The 18089-nt window shown below is 46.4% G+C and overlaps 1 protein-coding gene across 1 annotated transcript; it reads left to right on the top strand.

Annotated features, from left to right (window-relative positions):
* Positions 1–22: 22 nt before the first annotated feature.
* On the top strand, positions 23–15979 carry HMCES (5-hydroxymethylcytosine binding, ES cell specific). Its single transcript, XM_060161016.1, has 6 exons — positions 23–292; positions 6886–7029; positions 7814–7939; positions 10477–10658; positions 13658–13850; positions 15327–15979. The coding sequence occupies exons 1-6, from the start codon at positions 110–112 to the stop codon at positions 15558–15560; spliced, it is 1062 nt and encodes a 353-aa protein (XP_060016999.1). The 5' UTR covers positions 23–109; the 3' UTR covers positions 15561–15979.
* The last annotated feature ends 2110 nt before the right edge of the window (positions 15980–18089 follow it).

Here is an 18089-nt window from a genome sequence, read left to right as displayed (position 1 = left end):
GCGGAGCGGGGCGCGGAGGGAGACCCTGGGGGCAGAGGCCCGAGACCCGCGTGTGAGGCGCTCGAACCCCGTCCTCGCGTCCAGGGCCGCGGTGTTCGCAGCGCCGAAGATGTGCGGGCGGACGTCCTGCCACCTGTCCAAGGAGGTCCTCGCCCGGGCCTGCGCCTACCGGGACCGGCAGGGCCAGCGGCGGCTCCCAGAGTGGAGGGACCCGGACCGGTACTGCCCGTCGTACAACAAGAGCCCGCAGTCCAGCAGCCCGGTGCTCCTGTCCCGGCTGCACGTGGAGAAGGTGAGCGCTGACCTGCCCTGCGCCCGTCGCTGCGCCTGTGCTGAGGCCTCCGGGACGGGTCACTGTTCCTGGGGCCCCAGCTGAGTGCTGCTCTGCAAGAGGCGCGCCAGCCCTGGTGCCTGGCCGGTTCATATGCATTTGAAAACACTTTAAGGTAGCGTCTTTCACACCTCACTGATCATCAGGGACTTTTCAATATCTTTAAAAAAAAAAAAAAGGATTTCCATGCCCCTTATGAGTCCATAAGCGAAATCAGAATCTCTGGGATTAGGGCAGGATTAAGACTAGCTAGTCTAAAAACACCTCTGACGTTTCTTGAACGTTTAAGTTTCTATTCTTTCTGATTGCGTCTTCAGTCTTTTTATGTTTGTCTTTTACTGAAGCTAGGAACAGAGGTATTTGGTTTGGTGTTCTGAAGTTTAATTGCATTCTTTATCTTTGTGGAATCTACTTCTGTAGTGTTGGAGTGGCCGATAACTTATAATCATGTTTTGGTTCTTGGCTTTATCTCCTGAAAGGGAGGGAGTATGTGCCCATATGCATGCATACCTGCAGTGTAATAAAAATGCTTCATTCCAGGACTTCCCTGGTGGCACAGTGGTTGAGAGTCCGCCTGCCGATGCAGGGTACACGGGTCCGTGTCCCGGTTTGCGAAGATCCCACATGCCGCGGAGCGGCTGGGCCCGTGAGCCATGGCCACTGAGCCTGCGCGTCCGGAGCCTGTGCTCGGCAACGGGAGAGGCCACAACAGTGAGAGGCCGGCGTATCACCAAAAAAAAAAAAAAAGCTTCATTCCAGAAATCAGTAGTTTTTCCATGTCTTAAATATGTTAAATATCCTTGATATGTTTTTTAAAATCCTGATTGTTTCCATCCTGGATTTTTATTCTATCTGATCCATAATGCCTAAGTCACTTGATACAATTGATTATACTACCCTGCTAAATACTCTTCAGAACTGTTGTGATAATATGGTAGTCAAAAAAGATTCATTAAAAAAAAAAAAAAAGATTCATTTTTCCGTTATGGGATACCAGACGTCTTTGATCTTTTTGGTTGAATGAAGCCATTTACATGAAATAGTTTATTCTTGAGCCATTTTTAGTGGATGCATACTTGTTGAAACTAAAAGAACTTTTTTTAATGAGAGGCAAATCAAAGTAAAAACAATATCATGGGGAACCTTGACTGGAAAAGCAAAAAATAAAACGTTTCAGAGGGAGGAATAATTTGAAGAGAAAGAAGGATTAACTGTTTGAGGTTTCTTATTTTTTTAGCCTCAGTTCTCTTTGTACCACGTCATTAAAATTATAGAATGAATGTTAGCTGGAAGAAAACTTTAACAGATGTAAAGACAGAAGTGTAGAAAGATTGTGAGTGGTCCTGGGTTACCCAGTCAGTGAGGGAAGAGCTGGTACCGAGGTCCAGTCCACTGTTCCCACTCCAGTGGATACTTCTGGAACTAGGAACGGGGAAGGTGGAGCCCCTAAGCACAGCATAGCCCTCCTCTTCTGTCAGTGGTGTCAGTTTGCTGATGGAATGTTTTGACTCCACATCTCTAATAAATTTTATAAAGATTGCTAGGGGTTTCCTAATTTTGATAAATATTTGAGGTTTCATTTATCTGAAAATGAAAATAGTAAATTGTAAAGCAAAAATAGAACTATTTCAGATCACTAATCCGTATCATCAATGTCAGCGCATGTGTATAGATTGTAACATTTGCATTTGAAGCCACTGACTTGCAAATTACTTCCTCTTTCATTTATCTACCCCCAGTGCTACCAGCTGTTCAGGTTACAAGTCCAAGAGGGTAGAGGAAAAGATGACTAATATTGAGCAATATTTTCAGTATTTTGGCTTAGAAACCGCTTTCTATTCATTGCTCCCAGTATGGGGCAGCCCTGTATTTGGGTTTGATTTACAATTGTCCATTGAACACACTCAGGTTAAAGGTGATCAGTGGAATTTTTACGAGCATGATTTCTCAGCCTTGGCACTATTGACATTTTAAGTGGGATAATTGTTGTGGGAAGCCGACCTGTGAGTTGTAGAATGTTTAGCTGCGTCACTGGCCTCTACCCAGTAGATGCCAGTTTTCCCTAGGTCATCATAACCAAAAATGTCTCCTGACATTGCCAAATACCCATTCGATATACCCACTGGATGCCAGTGGGCCAGCCCTCACCCCCGGGCCTGGTGAAGTGAAGGTGGTGGGGGCGGGCAGTGTCAGAATTGCCCCATGTCCAGAACCTCAGATTTAGAGCTTTGTCTTGTAAATTGCTGATGCGAGATTGTTTAGTTGGCTGTGAGATAATGTTATCTCTTATTTTCATTTATGGTTTGTACAGGGGGCCCTTCTGCTTGGAAGGCACATTTGACACATTTGATTCCAGAAGGGAAAGAGGATTTACAAAAGTTCTGTGTTTTAACACGTTCTTTCTCTTCCTTCATTCTCTACCCTACCATTTCTTCCAGGGCCACCTTTTCCTTAGTTATCCTGCGAGCTCATTTATTGGTTTTAAAGGCTGCTTCTGTCTTTAAGGAGAAGGAAACACATATATGTATATATGTATATATACATACAATTGACCCTCGTTCTTCGTAGATTCTGTTGGTAAATTTGCCTACTTGCCTACTTTGTAACCCCCAAAATAATACTCATGATGCTTTTGTAGCCATTTGTGGACATACAGAGTGGTGAAATATTCAAGTTACCCAAATACGTATTCCTAACTGAGATCAAGTAAGATGAAGTTCTACTTTCTTGTTTCACTTTTTATACTATAAACAAGTGTCTTTTTTGAGATCTGTTTATTGCCATGTTTTTTGCATTTCTATGCTTTTTGTTGGTGATCTTAGTGTTTAAAATTGTCCCCAAGCATAGTGGTAAAGTGCAGGCTAGAATTCGTAAATGCAAGAAGGGCGTAATATGCCTTACAGAGAAAATACATGTGTTAGAGATGCTTCGTTCAGGCTTGAGTTACTGTGGCTGCTGGTCATGAATTCAACATTAATGAACCAACAATATATGTTAAATAAAGTTTAACATATAATAATAAATATGTTAAACAAAAACACACAGAAGACAAGGTTGTATATTGATCAGTTGATGAAGATGTTCTCACTACAGGTTCTTGGCAACCTAACAGTGTTTCCCCTAAGAGCTGCAGTTCAGTGTTCCCTACTTCAGTGTCATGGCAACTTTGTACAAACTACCTACCATGTATAACAAGAATGGTCCTGTGTTTTGTGTGTGTGTGTGTGTGTGTGTGTGTGTGTGTGTGTGTGTTTGTATGGCAAGGGGATTAACTAATACAGGCAAGATTTTGAAAGAAGTGGGACAGGATCCTGTGAAGAGCACAGTGGAGGAATTAGCTTTAAACAAAAGGGAAGCCCGGGACTTTCTTGGTGATCCAGTGGTTAAGACTCCGCGATCCCAGTGCAAGGGTCCTGGGTTCGATCCCTGGTCAGGGAACTAGATCCCACATGCCGCAACTAAAGATCCCACGTGCTGCAACTAAGACCCGGTGCAGCCAAATAAATTTAAGAGAAAAAAAAAGGGAAGCCCTTCTAAGACGCTACTACTGACGATTCCCCTCTTGGAATTCCATCCTTTCAACTTTTTTCATTCTGCTTTTATCTCTCTAGGAACTTTTTGTTGGGCTGCACTTTTTCTTCATTTCTCCTTTTTGTTTTTGTACCCCCAGGTTTGATCCTGTGATTGATTTGCTCTCTAAGAAACTTTATCCTAATGGCTTTACCAGTCACCTTTGTATAGAAGATTTTGCTGTTTCTTTTTCATCATAACCTCAAAAAATATTAAACTACAATTAGTGTGCCTATTCCATGCCACACATCTAACCTCATAAGTAGCGGAGAAGGGACTTTTGAACCAGGGTCTTCTTACAAAGGCCATGTTCTTTCCTTTATACCAGAGGTTGGCAAACCATGGTCCTCAGACCAAATTTGGCTCACTGCCTGTTTTTATAAATAAAGTTTTATTAGAATACAGCCATGTTCACTTGTTCTTTGGCTGCTTTCACACTACCAACGGTGGCAGAGTTGAGTTGCAGCAGAGACTGTGTGGACTCAGAAAGCCAAAAATATTTACTGTCTGGTCCATTACAGAAAAAGTTTGCTGACCCATTCTCTATACCATGCTGCCTCTCTCCTAAGCTTTAATTCCACATGCTTATTGGACATAGTAAACCTCTGTCTGTGGATTTTATTCTAGAACTAACTCAGAACAACCTTTATATTATGTTCACCAGTGAGGAATTAGGACAGGGCATTGCAGGTATGGTTTGTCTCTTCCCTGGAGTCTGGGGCCTCAGCTGAGAAGGCACTGGGGTAGAATCATCTAGAGCAGGAGGCAGAAAACTAGGGCCCTCTGATCATTTTTGTAAATGAAATTTTATGGGACAGAGCAACATCCATTTATCTATTGTCTATGGCTGCTCTGTCCCTATAATAGCATTTATAACAAAGACTGTCAAGTCTACAGTACTTAATATTTAGCCTTTTAGAGAAAAGTTTACCAACATCTGATCTAGAGGCATCTTCACTGTCTTATCTGGCAGTTGATGTTGGCTCTGAACTGGGGCTTTTGACCAAAGCCCCTACATGTGGCCTCTCCACAAAGCCTGGGCTTTTTCACCAAGGTAGCTGGATTTCTTATATGGCAGCTCAGGGCAGCAAAGACAGTGTCTCAGCAAACAAGGAGAAAGCTGAAAAACCTTTTCTGACTTAGCCTTAGAAATCATGCAGTGTCACTTGTGCCACATTCTGTTGGATAGAAGCAGGTCACAGGCCCGTCCAGATTCAAGAAAAGGGCACATAGATCCCCCACACAGCTCTTGATGGGAGAAGCGTCGAAGACTTCGGGACCGTTTTTCCAAGCTGCCACAGACTTCCCGCTGTTATCTGAAATTCAGTGTGTGATAGTTCCCCACATCAAACCTCTTTTCGGACTTTTCTCTTTTGTTCAATAACACCATCATTATTTCAGGCTTCTGGGCCTGAAACCTTAATCATCCCTGTTTTCTTTGTCCATTTGACACCACAATTTCTTTTTTTTTTTTTCTTTCTATCTTTTGAATGTCTTTTATTCTCACTACTGTCACCAGACCTACTGTACCACCCTAGTAGAACCTAAAATGCACTGTCTGCTCACTGGTGTCTTCCAGCTCAGTGTAGTACACCGTGAGAATAGTGTGTGTGTGTATGTGTGTGTGTGTGTGTGTGTGTGTGTGTGTGTGTGCATTTTAATCTGTAGATTTCATCAAATTCTCAAGGGGCCAGTTACCCCAAAAGAGTTTAACAACCATGGTTGAGGGTGAGGCCCCGAGACTACCCCCACATTTGGAGATGCGTTCGAAGGACTCAGCATGTGACGTGGCTAAGGTTTATTACAGTGAAAGCATACACAATAGAATCAGCAAGGGAAGAGAAACAAGTAGAAATCTGGAGAAATTTATGCACAAGCTTCCTTATAGTCTCTCCTTCCTGTGAGGGGACACACCAAGCATGTTTTCTCTCCAGCAGTGAAAAATGTGGTAACTTTGTGCACTGTTTCTGCCCAGGGAAACCCATTAGAAACTTAAGCCCAAGGTTTTTGTTGGGGGCTGGTCATGTAGGCACTCTCTGCCTAACAAGTACCAAAATGCTGGACTCCTAGAGGAAAGCAGGTGCTCGGCATAAACCTCGTTTTTTGCACAAAGCAGGCATAGTGTACCATCCTTATCAGTTAGGGGAAGGTGGAAACACAATCCATGTTCTCAGATCCTAACTGAGGGCCAGTCCTGTAAGCAGGCCTTCCTAAAAATAGCATCCTCAGGCTTGCTATAACTTGGCTGCACAAAACCACTTCCTGCACATTCTTGACACGGCCCCTAATTTCATATCTGGTCTTTCCTCCCATCTCTTCTCTGTCTGATTCCTGTACCTCTTGTGGGAGCCAATCCAAGATCCACCTCACCCTATTCCCTCCCCTTCTGCCCCTCCCAAGGAGCTGATAATACTTCTCCATTCCATCTCTCACAGAGCACTCTCCACTGAACTTTTTTGCCACTCCTTGTACCACTTATATGGCCCTTAGCCTATAGTATCTTAGTACTTCATATTTTTAATGTCTGTGCGGCCTCACAAGTTATAGTGCAAGCCCTTTGAGGTTAAGCACCTTTCACGTGCCCCCGTACTACCCTGTGTATCCATTAATCATAGCATGTACCGTTTTACATGATGGTTGCCTGTAACGTGTGCTTCTTGAGAGCTGGGGCCATGTGAAGTGCAGGGCCTAGTACTATGTCTCTCCTGCAGTAGGCACTAATTAAAAGTTTACAGAAATTAAACCTCTTTGTATCCCCCATCCTACCCAAGCAGAATGTCATACATTCTGATAAATATGATTGCTAGAGAACTCAAATTACCCACATCATGATACATCATTAAAATTGTTTTCAAGTAGAATATTTCCCTATTAATAATCCTCTTTGTATTTTGAGACTAGTAGTAATGTAATGCATGTACTGAATTAGGTTTTCTAAATTTCATTATGATCTCCTCACTGGATCTTAACGTTTCTCGTGGCAGGGCGCAGACTCATCTGAGCGTGTCATTGCTCCCATGCGGTGGGGCTTGGTCCCATCTTGGTTTAAAGAAGCTGATCCTTCCAAGCTGCAGTTCAACACTAGCAACTGCCGTAGTGATACCATAATGGAGAAACGGTCCTTTAAGGTAGGTAGCTGGTCTAGGGAAAAGGCACATATTCGTTATTTTATCTAACAGAACTATTAGTGCCTTATATACCTGAGAAATAGTTCCAAAGTGTGTTCCCAGTTACTAATGTAGAGTGTTGTTCTGTTTATTACTGTGTGACAAAGCATGCCAAGACAGCAGTTTATTATTTCTCATAATAAACCATGGGCTGCCTGGGCTCAACTAGACAGTTTTTACTCAACCAGAGGTTCTCATGTAGTTCTAATCAGATGACAGCTGCATGTCCCAGGTGGCTTCTTAACCCACATGTGTGACACCTCAGCTGGGATGAGTAGAACAACTGGAGGCCTTTCCATGTGCCTGCTAGAGGGTGTCAAGGTGGTCAGGCATCTCGCATGGCATCTGGCTTACCCAGAGTTCACCATCCAAGAGAGCAGGGCAGGAGCCGCAGGGCTTTGTGACCTTGCCTTGGAAATCATAACAGCGTCACTTCTGCTGCGTTCTATTGGTCATACAGAGCCAGCCTGACATCACTGAGGGAGGGGACTACATGGCATGTGAATATTGGTAGGCGTGGTTCTCTGTGGGGCCAGCTTTGGAGACTAGCTACCACAGTGCCTGTTTCCTGCTATGTACATTATTTAATCTTTTCAACATCTGTGTAAGTGTGACTTTATACGTAAGAAATGTGCCATACAGAGGAATTAACTGCTCTGAGGTCACACATTGGCAGACCTGAGATTTTTAAGTCTGTGAAACGTTTCTGTCACTAAGACCATATCTTGCTCATGTTTTCCCTCAGGTGCCTCTGGGAAAGGGAAGGCGCTGTGTTGTTTTAGCAGATGGTTTCTATGAGTGGCAGCGATGTCAGGGAACAAACAAGACGCAGCCCTACTTCATCTACTTCCCCCAAATCAAAACAGAAAAGGTATCATCAGCAGTGTGTATCTGTGTCTATGTCTTTGTGTGTTTGGTATGTTCTCTGAGCTTCTTGGATTTTTGGTTTGATGTCTTTCCTGTTTTTTTGAAAATTCTCAGCCATTATCTATTCAACTATTTCTTCTGCTCCATTTTCTCTTCTCTTTCTGACATTCTAATTATATATGTGTTAGTTTGATATTGTCCCATAGTTTTTGGATGTTTTTTCTGTATATTTCATTCTTTTTTCTCTGTGTTTCAGTTTGAGTGATTATTGACCTGTTTTTAAGTTCAGTCTTATTTCACTGAAATTGCTTATCTGCTTGTTCATGCATGTTGTCTACCTTTTCTATAAGAGCTATTATATATATATATGTAATACATAGCTAATATGTATATATAGTAATTACAGTTAAATTCCTGTCTGATAGTTCAGCATTTGGGAAATGTAATCTCTTGAGTCTGGTCCTGTTGATTTGTATATATCTTGGCAGTTCATTTTTGGCTTTTTGTATGTCTTATAATTTTTTATTGATTGCCAGACATAGTAGATAGGACAGAGACTGAGATCAATAATATTTATGTCTGGAAATGGATATGTTTATTCTTTTTTTTTTTTTTTTTTTTTGGCTGTATTGAGTCTTTGTTGCTGCGCACGGGCTTTCTCTAGTTGCGGCGAGCGGGGGCTACTCTTGCGGTGCGTGGGCTTCTCATCGTGGTGGCTTCTCGTTGCGGAGCATGGGCTCTAGGCGCGTGGGCTTCAGTAATTGTGGCACGCAGGCTCAGTAGTTGTGGCTCAGTAGTTGTGGTGCACGGGCTTAGTTGGTCTGCTGTATGTGGGATCTTCCCAGACCAGGGATCGAACCCATGTTGCCTGCAATGGCAGGCGGATTGTTAAACTGCGCCAGCAGGGAAGCCCCTGTTATTCTTTTATTAGGCCATTAATGTCCGAGGTTGAGTTGATCTTGTCCGGAGCTGAACTGGGTTTGGTTTTGTTGTGCATCACAGGCTTTAAATATTTCTCTGCTGTCACCTTGTGTTCAAGGTAAGGGTTGGTTTTCCAGAGGGTTTTTCTCAATAGCCCTGCTCCCTGCAGCTCTTGTTACTTCCCTTTGAGCCTGTGCCTTCGAGAGGATCTCTCCATGCTCTTGCCCCTCCCCCAGAAGTAGACTGCTGTTGCTTGTCATCTGGTGTACAGGGAGGTGGAGAGAGCTCTCCATGGCCTTGGTTCAGTCTCAGGCTGAAGCAGAACTGTGTCCCCGGCTCTCAGGCTCAGGCTTTCTCAGTGATCCTGCTTCTCCAGGGGCGTAGAGGGTTTTTTCTTTTGCCCTTTTCCAGCCTCAGGGGGTCTTTACCTGTATCTTAGGAGCGATAGGATTTATCACTTTTACCCTGGTCCCTTAAGCTTTTTGTTCCTTAGAGGAGAAGTGACCAGGTAAGGCTTCTCACCATCCCTGAGGCAAAAGAGCTCCCCGTGTCTAGCACGCATTGGCAAAGAAGCTTTCTCCAGTCTCCTGCCCGCAGTCTCTCTCGTGAGCACCTGTGGAGGGTGGTCTGCAAGCTGAGGCAAACTTCTCTGATGTCTGCAGCCCCCAGGGGTTCTGTGCCCTCAGGCTAGCGCACACTCTGCATCGAGCAATTTGTTGATAATTTTATCTGAATTCTTACCTGCTGTATGAAGGAGGCCTTGTTTTCCTTCTGTTACCACTGGGAAGCCAGGACTGGTGTCTCATCTCCTCTTGGATGACCCTGTCTTTCCATAAAGTTCAGGCTAATTGGTTGCCCTGTGACCTCAGTTCTCTGATGAGTTTAAGTTACGGTTATTTAGATTCTCTACCTTTTTTTTTTTTTTTTTTTTTTTTGCGGTACGCGGGCCTCTCACTGTTGTGTCCTCTCCCGTTGCGGAGCACAGGCTCAGCGGCCATGGCTCACGGGCCCAGCCGCTCCGCAGCATGTGGGATCCTCCCGGACCGGGGCACGAACCCATGTCCCCTGCATCGGCAGGCGGACTCTCAACCACTGCGCCACCAGGGAAGCCCTCTACCTTTTTTTTTGTTAGGGTGGAGGTGACACTTTCCAGCTTTCTGTATTCTAGGCCTTGAACTGAATCTTAAATGGCAAGTAGGAGTTGGCATGATGAAAAAGGGAAGGAAAGACCTTTGGGGCAGAGGAAAGTTGCTTCTGCGAGATACAGGGGCATGAAATTGCATGAGAGCATCATCATTTAGAAATAGCTGGGCTTAATTCAAGTTAACATTGTAATTGAAAGCCGGAATCATGATCCAGGTCATGGAAGGCTGGAATATCCACTGAAGGTGTTAAACTGTATTGTGAAAGCGTTAAGGAGCCATAAATCTATTGCCTCAGTGAGTATCTGCCACCAAGCCTCTTTCCTTCCGCGACGGTGGATCAAGAGGACCCATGCTAAAGGCACGGGCTGAATTCCTTCTAAAATGATTGCCGTGCTCTCGAGTCTGTAATAGTACCCAACCTGCAGCGGGGAGGGCGGCTGCTGAGTATCTAATCTACCATGGATTTTGCTTCCAGTCAGAGAGCATCGGTGCTGCAGACAGCCCTGAGGACTGGGAGAAAGTCTGGGACAACTGGAGGCCGCTGACGATGGCCGGGCTCTTTGACTGCTGGGAGCCCCCGGAGGGAGGAGAGTGCCTGTATTCTTACACCATCATCACAGTGGATTCCTGCAAAGGCTTGAATGACATCCACCACCGGCAAGTCACACTTCTCATGCCTGGGTCCAAAAGGATTCAGGGCAGGGTTTGTCCTCTTTGCTTTTAGATAGGCAGCTTCTGTACGCACAGATTTAGAGAGTAGGAAACTAAGACAGTTGCTTCACAAAATACAGTCAGTTTGGCTGTAACATGACATGCATTCCTAAAAATCACCACACTATGCAGAATTGCACTATGAGAACCATAGGACTTACGGGAAATGTGGGACTAAGGGGACTACACTTAAAAGTTTTGTCAGTGACACAGTAAAACAAAAAGAAAATAGGAATCTAGTAAAAACAGTACTATCGTTCCATGCATTAAGTGGTTAAGAAGTACGTAGATACTACAATAAATATGGCATTTTACCTTAGAAAGACCTGAAACTGACTTGTGGAAGTGAGCGTTGGAAGAGTTGCAGCTTGTGTTGTTGTGCAGTGGTAGAAGGAAGATTCTGCAAAATTATCATCTTTTGCAGTCTTAAATCCTGGGGCATGTTCTTCTGCCTTTGAAACGTTGTTCCTTCGAGGCGTGCCTTTACGTATTTAATCAAAACTGAACATTTTGGTGCAATGTATGGCCTCCTCCAATTAACTTCAGTATCACTAGTGGAAATTCCTTAGCAGCATCTTCATCTGTGCTCATGTCTTCTCCCAACAGCTGAGAGCTCTGGAAATTGCAGCAGTGTTTGAGGCCACCAAAACAGCCATTACTAGCGCTAAGAGGAGCAACCTCTGTGGTGTTTTTGTGGTCTTTGTGTATAGAGAGGGCATTCTCTTTGTGAGAAAGCTTCCAGTTTTTTAGTTTTTTTACTGTTCGGCTTTCAGTCCATATACTAAATCTTGCCATTGCTTCTATTCCTTCAGACCTGGCTGGTATTGACTTTATAACACTTCTTGCAATTGTTCCAGCCGTGGATGTTCCTTTTCTCCCAGCCCTGTTACTGTTGTGGATCCTTTATGTCTGTTGCTCAGGAGATGTCACATGTTCTCTTCTTGCTTTCAAGACGCTTTATTATTATTTCACGCTTCTCATCAAGACTTACAAGTTTTCTGTTTGCATGCACTGCTTAGCGTGTTTGAGCCAGGAAGCTTAGACGTGTTTCAGATGTTGAACGAATAGTTTTTTTAATATAGAGAAAAGTTTACAAATGCAAAGTAAGAGCAGAGCACTTCGGAGGATAATATGCAGTGAGCCAAGGTAGCCGTCAGTGTTTGAGATGTGTGCATTTTGTGTACTCTTACAAGGCTCAGTTTAGCAGGGTGCAGTTTTCTGTGTTCACTTTGTGTTTCTCACAGACAAAACCGTATATAAGCAAAGGCAAAATTTGCATTATGTTCTAAAAAAATAATAGATCAATCACATTGGAACAGATTTTCATTTTAAAAACAAGTGTTATGGGACCTCGCTGGTGGTCCAGTGGCTAAGACTCTGTGCTCCCAATGCAGGGGGTCTGGGTTCGATACCTGGTCAGGGAACTAGGTCCCACATGCATGCCGCAACTAAGAGTTCACATGCTTCAGCGAAGATCCCGCACAAGGCAACAAAGATCCTGTGTGCTGCAACTAAGACACAACGCAGCCAAATAAATAAATATTTTAAAAGATATTTAATAAAGTAAAAAACGTTAGCAGAACTGACTAGTGTAACATTTTCACAGTTTTTGCCAGATCTGAGTGTCCTCAGAAGTAATTTTATGATTTTTTGCTGAAAAGAATGCAGTGCTGCACAAACTGGATTACCTGTTTTAGCCCTCTTGTCCTAAGCGTTCTGTCTGAAATGATGCTTTCATGGGATATAATAGTTCTAGTTTTTGCTAATTCACCTTAAAATAAATTCCTATTTCATCTAATCTAAGATTTTGCACCACTATTTTATACATAGTTAAGAAAAATAAAGTGCTGCCAATTATTGCCAATTAAACTGTGATAGTGCAGAGATGCCATTCATCATAAAATGCATCTGGATTTAAAAGATCTTAAAATACCCTTTTTTTAAAATATTTATTGATTTATTTAAATTTATTTGGTTGCCCCAGGTCTTAGTTGTGGCAGGCGGGCTCCTTAGTTGCAGCTTGTGGGCTTCTTAGTTGTGGCAAACTCTCAGTTGCAGCATGTGTGTGAGATCTAGTTCCCTGATCAGGGATGGAACCTGTGCCCCCTGCATTGGGAGCTTGGAGTCCCAACCACTGCACCACCAGGGAAGTCCCTTAAAATACTTTTTAAAAGTACATGTTTGGAGGAATTCCCTGGCGATCCAGTGGTTAGGACTCCGTGCTTCCACTGCTGAGGGCCTGGATTCGATCTCTGGTCGGGGAACTAAGAATCCCATAAGCCATGCAGTGCGGCCAAAAAAATAAATTAAATTAAAATAAAATAAAATGTTTGACTTGTTGAAGTAATAATAATTATTAAAATAGATGTTAACGCATTTATCTCCTATCTGTACCACCCACCAATGAAGTGTGTACATTCTTTGCATTGGCCTAGAACATAACATTGGGGGCTAAACAAGGGATCTTTTCCTAACATCTGCTGGGTACCAGGAGTCATCTGAGGCAGGCTCTTTGCTTTTCTGAGCCATAGTTTCCTTTTGTTCACAATTATATAAATAGTTCTTTCTTAGATAAATCTTCCATGGGTGATAAGGCTGGAGAGTATTGTTGATAGACAAGTTTTCCAGGGTTTATTTTCCCTTTAAGTCTAGGCTGGAGTGTCGTAAAGGTCACCAGTTTGCTAGCGTGTACACTGGAGTGGATCCACTCATAGCACGGGGCACTGTCTTTGCCATCTGACTCTGTTAAGCTGGGTCTCCTGGTGTTGAGTTTTGTGCCCTGTGGGTGGGGGGGGGGGACACCGGGCAGCAACTGGCACGTGAGGCGCGGAGAGAGGGTGAGCTGCTGCTTGGGGCAGTTTGCGCTTCAACTGACCGGGCCTTTCTCCCTGCCCCCCCCCACTCCACCCGCGGCTCCCAACCACTGTCTTCACCTCGCGGGCTAGGATGCCTGCCATATTAGATGGAGAGGAGGCAGTCTCTAAGTGGCTGGACTTTGGGGAGGTCTCAGCTCAAGAAGCTCTGAAGTTAATTCACCCCACAGAGAACATCACCTTCCATGCAGTCTCTTCCGTGGTGAACAACTCCCGAAACAACACTCCTGAGTGTCTGCTTCCTGTTGACTCGGTGGTCAAAAAGGTAGGGCCTATGACTATGATAGTCCTTTCTGAGCTTTCTGTCTTCTGTCAGTGTGACCCGTTAATTTTATGCCATGACCTTTCACAATCAGAGATTGAATACAAACCACCCCAAATTCACCTTCCTCGTGCACGGCAAGGTGGACCAGAGCAGTGACTCTCAAAGCTGGCTGCGACCCGGGAGTCCTCAGGAGACCTGTTTCAAAATGTAAATGCCAGCCTCTGTCTAGACCTACTGCTTCAGTATTCAGGGCTGGGCTTGGGCTTCTGTATCTTTAAGAAGCTGCCTTGGTGGGTCTGATAATAACCCAAGTTTGAGGATTCCTAATCTAGAGGGTGATTGTGAGAAGGACAAGGAGCCCTCGACCATAACTGTATCTCTCGCCAACCAGATGTGTGATTTATGTCTGTTTTCTGCACCTCTTTTCCCAGCTACAAGATGGAGGAATTCCAATCGTCGTTCTCCTTCAGGGGGATCTGAGAACATTCCTGCCGTGAACTTTAACTTCTTAGAATTGGCAGGGATCCAGATGATGTATTTTGAAGGGAAGGTGAACAGGCAAGAGGCCTCAGTGAGAAGGAAGTTCCAGAGTAGAAGCTGGCCCCTGCTGATACCCGGGGTGAAGATTTAGGAGTAGCAACTGTTTGTAGGTGGCATAGAGGGACCTGAAGTAAGACATGGATCTGAGTGTTCCAAAGTAGGCGTCTCAGGGTGCCTGAGAAGTGTGAAGGACAGTGATGGCTAGAACAGCTGCCCCCTTCCCCACTTTTCTAAGTTTACTAAGTTTTCATACTCACTGTCAGTGTCATCTTTTTTCTCTCAGTTCTGTCGAACCCCTGCACCCCTGACACTTTTTTTCATTACCCGTCTCTAAAAATGTCATTGTATGCATTCCTTTTGCACTAGACACTGCCCCATTTCTGCCATGGTCTTTCCTCCAGAAGAATTCAAAAAAAAAAAAAAAGAATTCACATTCTGGAGAGGTGGCATCGTGTGAACTCAGAAGCTTCAGTCTGGGGTTGGCGAAGGTGTAGAGAAAGCGGAGGGAGCGGGGCTGGTGGGGGGCTGTGCAGAGGGCGGTGCCGCGGGAGAGAGCTGTGCTCCGGCCCTCGGCTGACTCCCACCCTGCGACTCTCCTCCCCACACCACACTGCCTGGTCCTGCTGAAGCACACACTTTTCCCTGACACTGCTTCATTGTCTGCCCGTGTTTGGAGTGCCCAGCAGCTCTCTTCTCTGGCTGGTCCCACACACCTCTGGGAAGCCTCCTCTGAGAGCTGCTCCCTACTCCTTGCAGCCCTTGGAACGCACTCTGCTCCTCTTGTCCCACTCCTGATTAGGGGCCCCATCTGGCCCTTGGTGACATTTTCCAAGCCTAGGTCAATACCTAATGCCTCTTCCCCTCTTTCTTCCCTTGGAGTTGGCCTGTTTCCACAAGCTTGAGCTGGTGGTTTGAGCTTTTCCTTCTTTCTTCTAGGAGCCCAAGGCAAGTGGCAGCAGCCAGAAGATGTTGCAATGGCTGGCCACAAAGTCGCCCAAAAAGGAAGACACCAAAGCACCCCAAAAGGCAGAGTCAGATGTGCCCCAGTGGTCCAGCCAGTTCTTGAAGAAGAGCCCGCTCTCCCACAGGAGAGGCGCTGACCTCCTGGAGCGATGGCTGAAGCGGGAGAAGGAGGAGGAGCCTGTGGCCAAGCGGCCTCACACCCAGTAGCGCAGGACTTACAGAGGCCAAGGCCAAGGCGTGCTGCACTGAATACCATGGTGATGACAGGTTGGGGGGTGGGGGGTGTTCCTTGGAGGAGGTAGCACGGTGTTAACAGTTGTGGCTTCTTGGGGGAGGAGGTGTCCTGTGACCGGGGAACCCCAGTGGGGTGGGGGGGCAGCCTGGGAAAAGGGAGAGGTACCACCATCAACTCATGATGGGGGGCGGGGGGGCCTTGTGCCCACAGCTGTCTCCTGGTGGCCCAGGGACCTTCCCTCAGAGTCTGACCCTGCTGGCGGTTCTCAGCGTGACCTGGTAGTGCTTAGCAGAGGCTGTTTTCTGTTTAGCCTTCGGGCTCTTTCAGTGCTTTGGAATTAAGTTCTTAAAACATTGTATTTTTTTCTGAATAAAGTGTTTGATAAACTGTTTACATTTCAGAAAATGCTGCTGGTGGGAGGAACTTGGGATCTCACTGTTTTCTCCTGGCATAGTCCTAGGGAATGGTTTTGTCACAATGTGGGGCACTGGGGTTTTTGTGGACAAAACTGCCTTTCTGGAAACAAAAAGACTTGGTGGGGCACTCTTCATTGAGTCTCTGTTCACTCTTAACACTTGGAAGTTGCCCGAATCTTTTAGCTTAAAACCAGCCAGAGTGCCTGCCAAACACGAGGGGTTGCAGAGGCCAAGACCCCTGCATGGGGAGTGCAGGATCTGGGTGCGAGCCCTGCCCAGATTCGCGGCCCCTGGGTGGAGCAGGGCACGGAGGGTGACATGGGTTTGGGGGCCATCCGCCCCAGCCTGGTCAGCGCCCCCGCGGTTTGTTCTGCAGGCTCGTCCCAGGCACCACTGTGTAATTAGATGTTTGGGTGGTTGTGACTGTACGCCTCCCCACCCAGATGACTGGGTCCGTGAAGGCACGGACCGCTTTCGGCCCACGTGAACAGGCAGCCTGCCAAGGCTCCTATAATATAGCTGCGCACTAATGCGCGCGCAGCACTCCAGGCTTAACCGGATGCCACGCCTCGGGGGGCGAGGAGCGGGCCGCCCACGGTGGGGACGCCGAGGCCGAGGCGCCTTCCCAGGGATCCGGGGACAGCCTCCAGGAGGGCCGCGCCGGGCACGCCCCCTCCCCCCCGCATCCGGGCGTCCGGGAGACGGAACCTGCCTAACGCGGCCCTGGCGGCGGGATGGATGTGGCGCCTCCGCGCGCAGGCTGATGCGCGCACGCCGCCGCCGGGCCTATGCAAATCAGGGATCGCAACCTCACCAATCAGAGCGGGGCGCCGGCGCTGTTCCTGCCAATGGGGGCGAGCGACGCCGGCGGGCGGGATCCCCGCCCTAGACCCTAGGCCTCCAAACTCTTCTTCCGGGGGGCGGCGGCGGCGACGGAGTGGCGGGTGGGGTTTGGAGAGCAATCTCGGCGCGAGGGGCGCGGGGCGCTTTCCCCAGGCCTGCAGTTTTGTCTGGGCTCTTTGGCACGGGGTTGTAGTAAGAGATCTTACAGATACCTTACTACTAGAATGTTGACTGTTAACGACTTTTGTCGTATTTGCTTCAAGTCTAATGAACGACAAAAGTAAAATTCCCTTTGTTTCTCCTCGCTTTTCCCCACTCTTTTTCAGGGTTCAGTTTGGTGGGGTCGTTTACCAGGCAGAATAGAGTGTTCTCAGGAGCCTGTGTCCTTTTCATTCAGGTTTTTATACTTTGACATAAATGTGATGTTAAAAGCACATTCTAGTATTAAAACATTGTTTTGTGATATTCAGGTTTACATAAATGGTATCATCTTGGCCATTTCCTTCGGCAGTTTTCTCCCCCTATCTGAGTCATCAGCTTTACTAGGTATTGCCAAGTTGCTCTCCAAATTTTCACTAGTTTCAGGGGCATGTGATTACCGTTTTCCCACCTTTTGCCAATACTTACTCCTGCTTGTTAGAGCAGCATAGCATCCTGTCCTGCCCTGCTCTTCCTTTTTTTTTAATTATTCTTTTTTTTTATTATTTTTTATTTTTGGCTGCGCTGGGTCTCCTTTCATGGTGTGATCTAGTAGACCAGGACCCCAACTGTTCTCAGGGCAGGAGGTACAGCTCTTGAATGAGGCTGTCTGGCCTCTCAGCTGGGCTCCCAGCTGGCAGGCCCTCCTCACCCCACCCTACCTGCACGATGACCAGGCTTGCTCCAGGCCTTAGGGGACCCTTTCCTGCTCTGAAGCCTTAGAGCAGGCAGAGGGTCCCCTAGACTCCAGATTCTAGTAGACGGGTGTCTCCCCCGCTGCTGTCTGCGGTCCCTCTGGATCCATCTCTTCTTGCAAAGCTTGTGTACCTGAAGCACAGTCCTGCTTTGTATAGAAGCAAGAAGAACAGACGCAGGCAAGGGAGGGGCTTGGCCCACAGCGCACAGCTTGGCATAGGTAAGTTGAGGGCAGATCTGAGGGGCTCCTGGCCTGGGGACGGTGTCTCAGTTTGGAGAGTTTAGACAAGACCCTGCTTGCTGCCAGGAGAGCCCAGAGGGTAGGTCGGTGGTGGGAACCAGAGAGGG

This window comes from Lagenorhynchus albirostris, chromosome 10 (assembly GCF_949774975.1).
Source record: "Lagenorhynchus albirostris chromosome 10, mLagAlb1.1, whole genome shotgun sequence".
NCBI lineage: Eukaryota > Metazoa > Chordata > Mammalia > Artiodactyla > Delphinidae > Lagenorhynchus > Lagenorhynchus albirostris.
Note: the sequence above shows the minus strand (reverse complement) of the source record. Positions and strands in the feature narration are given on the sequence as shown.

Excerpts from the sequence above, each read along its gene's own strand:
- HMCES (XM_060161016.1), top strand. The coding sequence starts at position 110 with ATGTGCGGGCGGACGTCCTGCCACCTGTCCAAGGAGGTCCTCGCCCGG. Across the intron at positions 293-6,885 it reads CCCGGCTGCACGTGGAGAAG|GGCGCAGACTCATCTGAGCG; the intron begins GTGAGCGCTGAC and ends TTCTCGTGGCAG. Across the intron at positions 7,940-10,476 it reads CCCAAATCAAAACAGAAAAG|TCAGAGAGCATCGGTGCTGC; the intron begins GTATCATCAGCA and ends TTTTGCTTCCAG.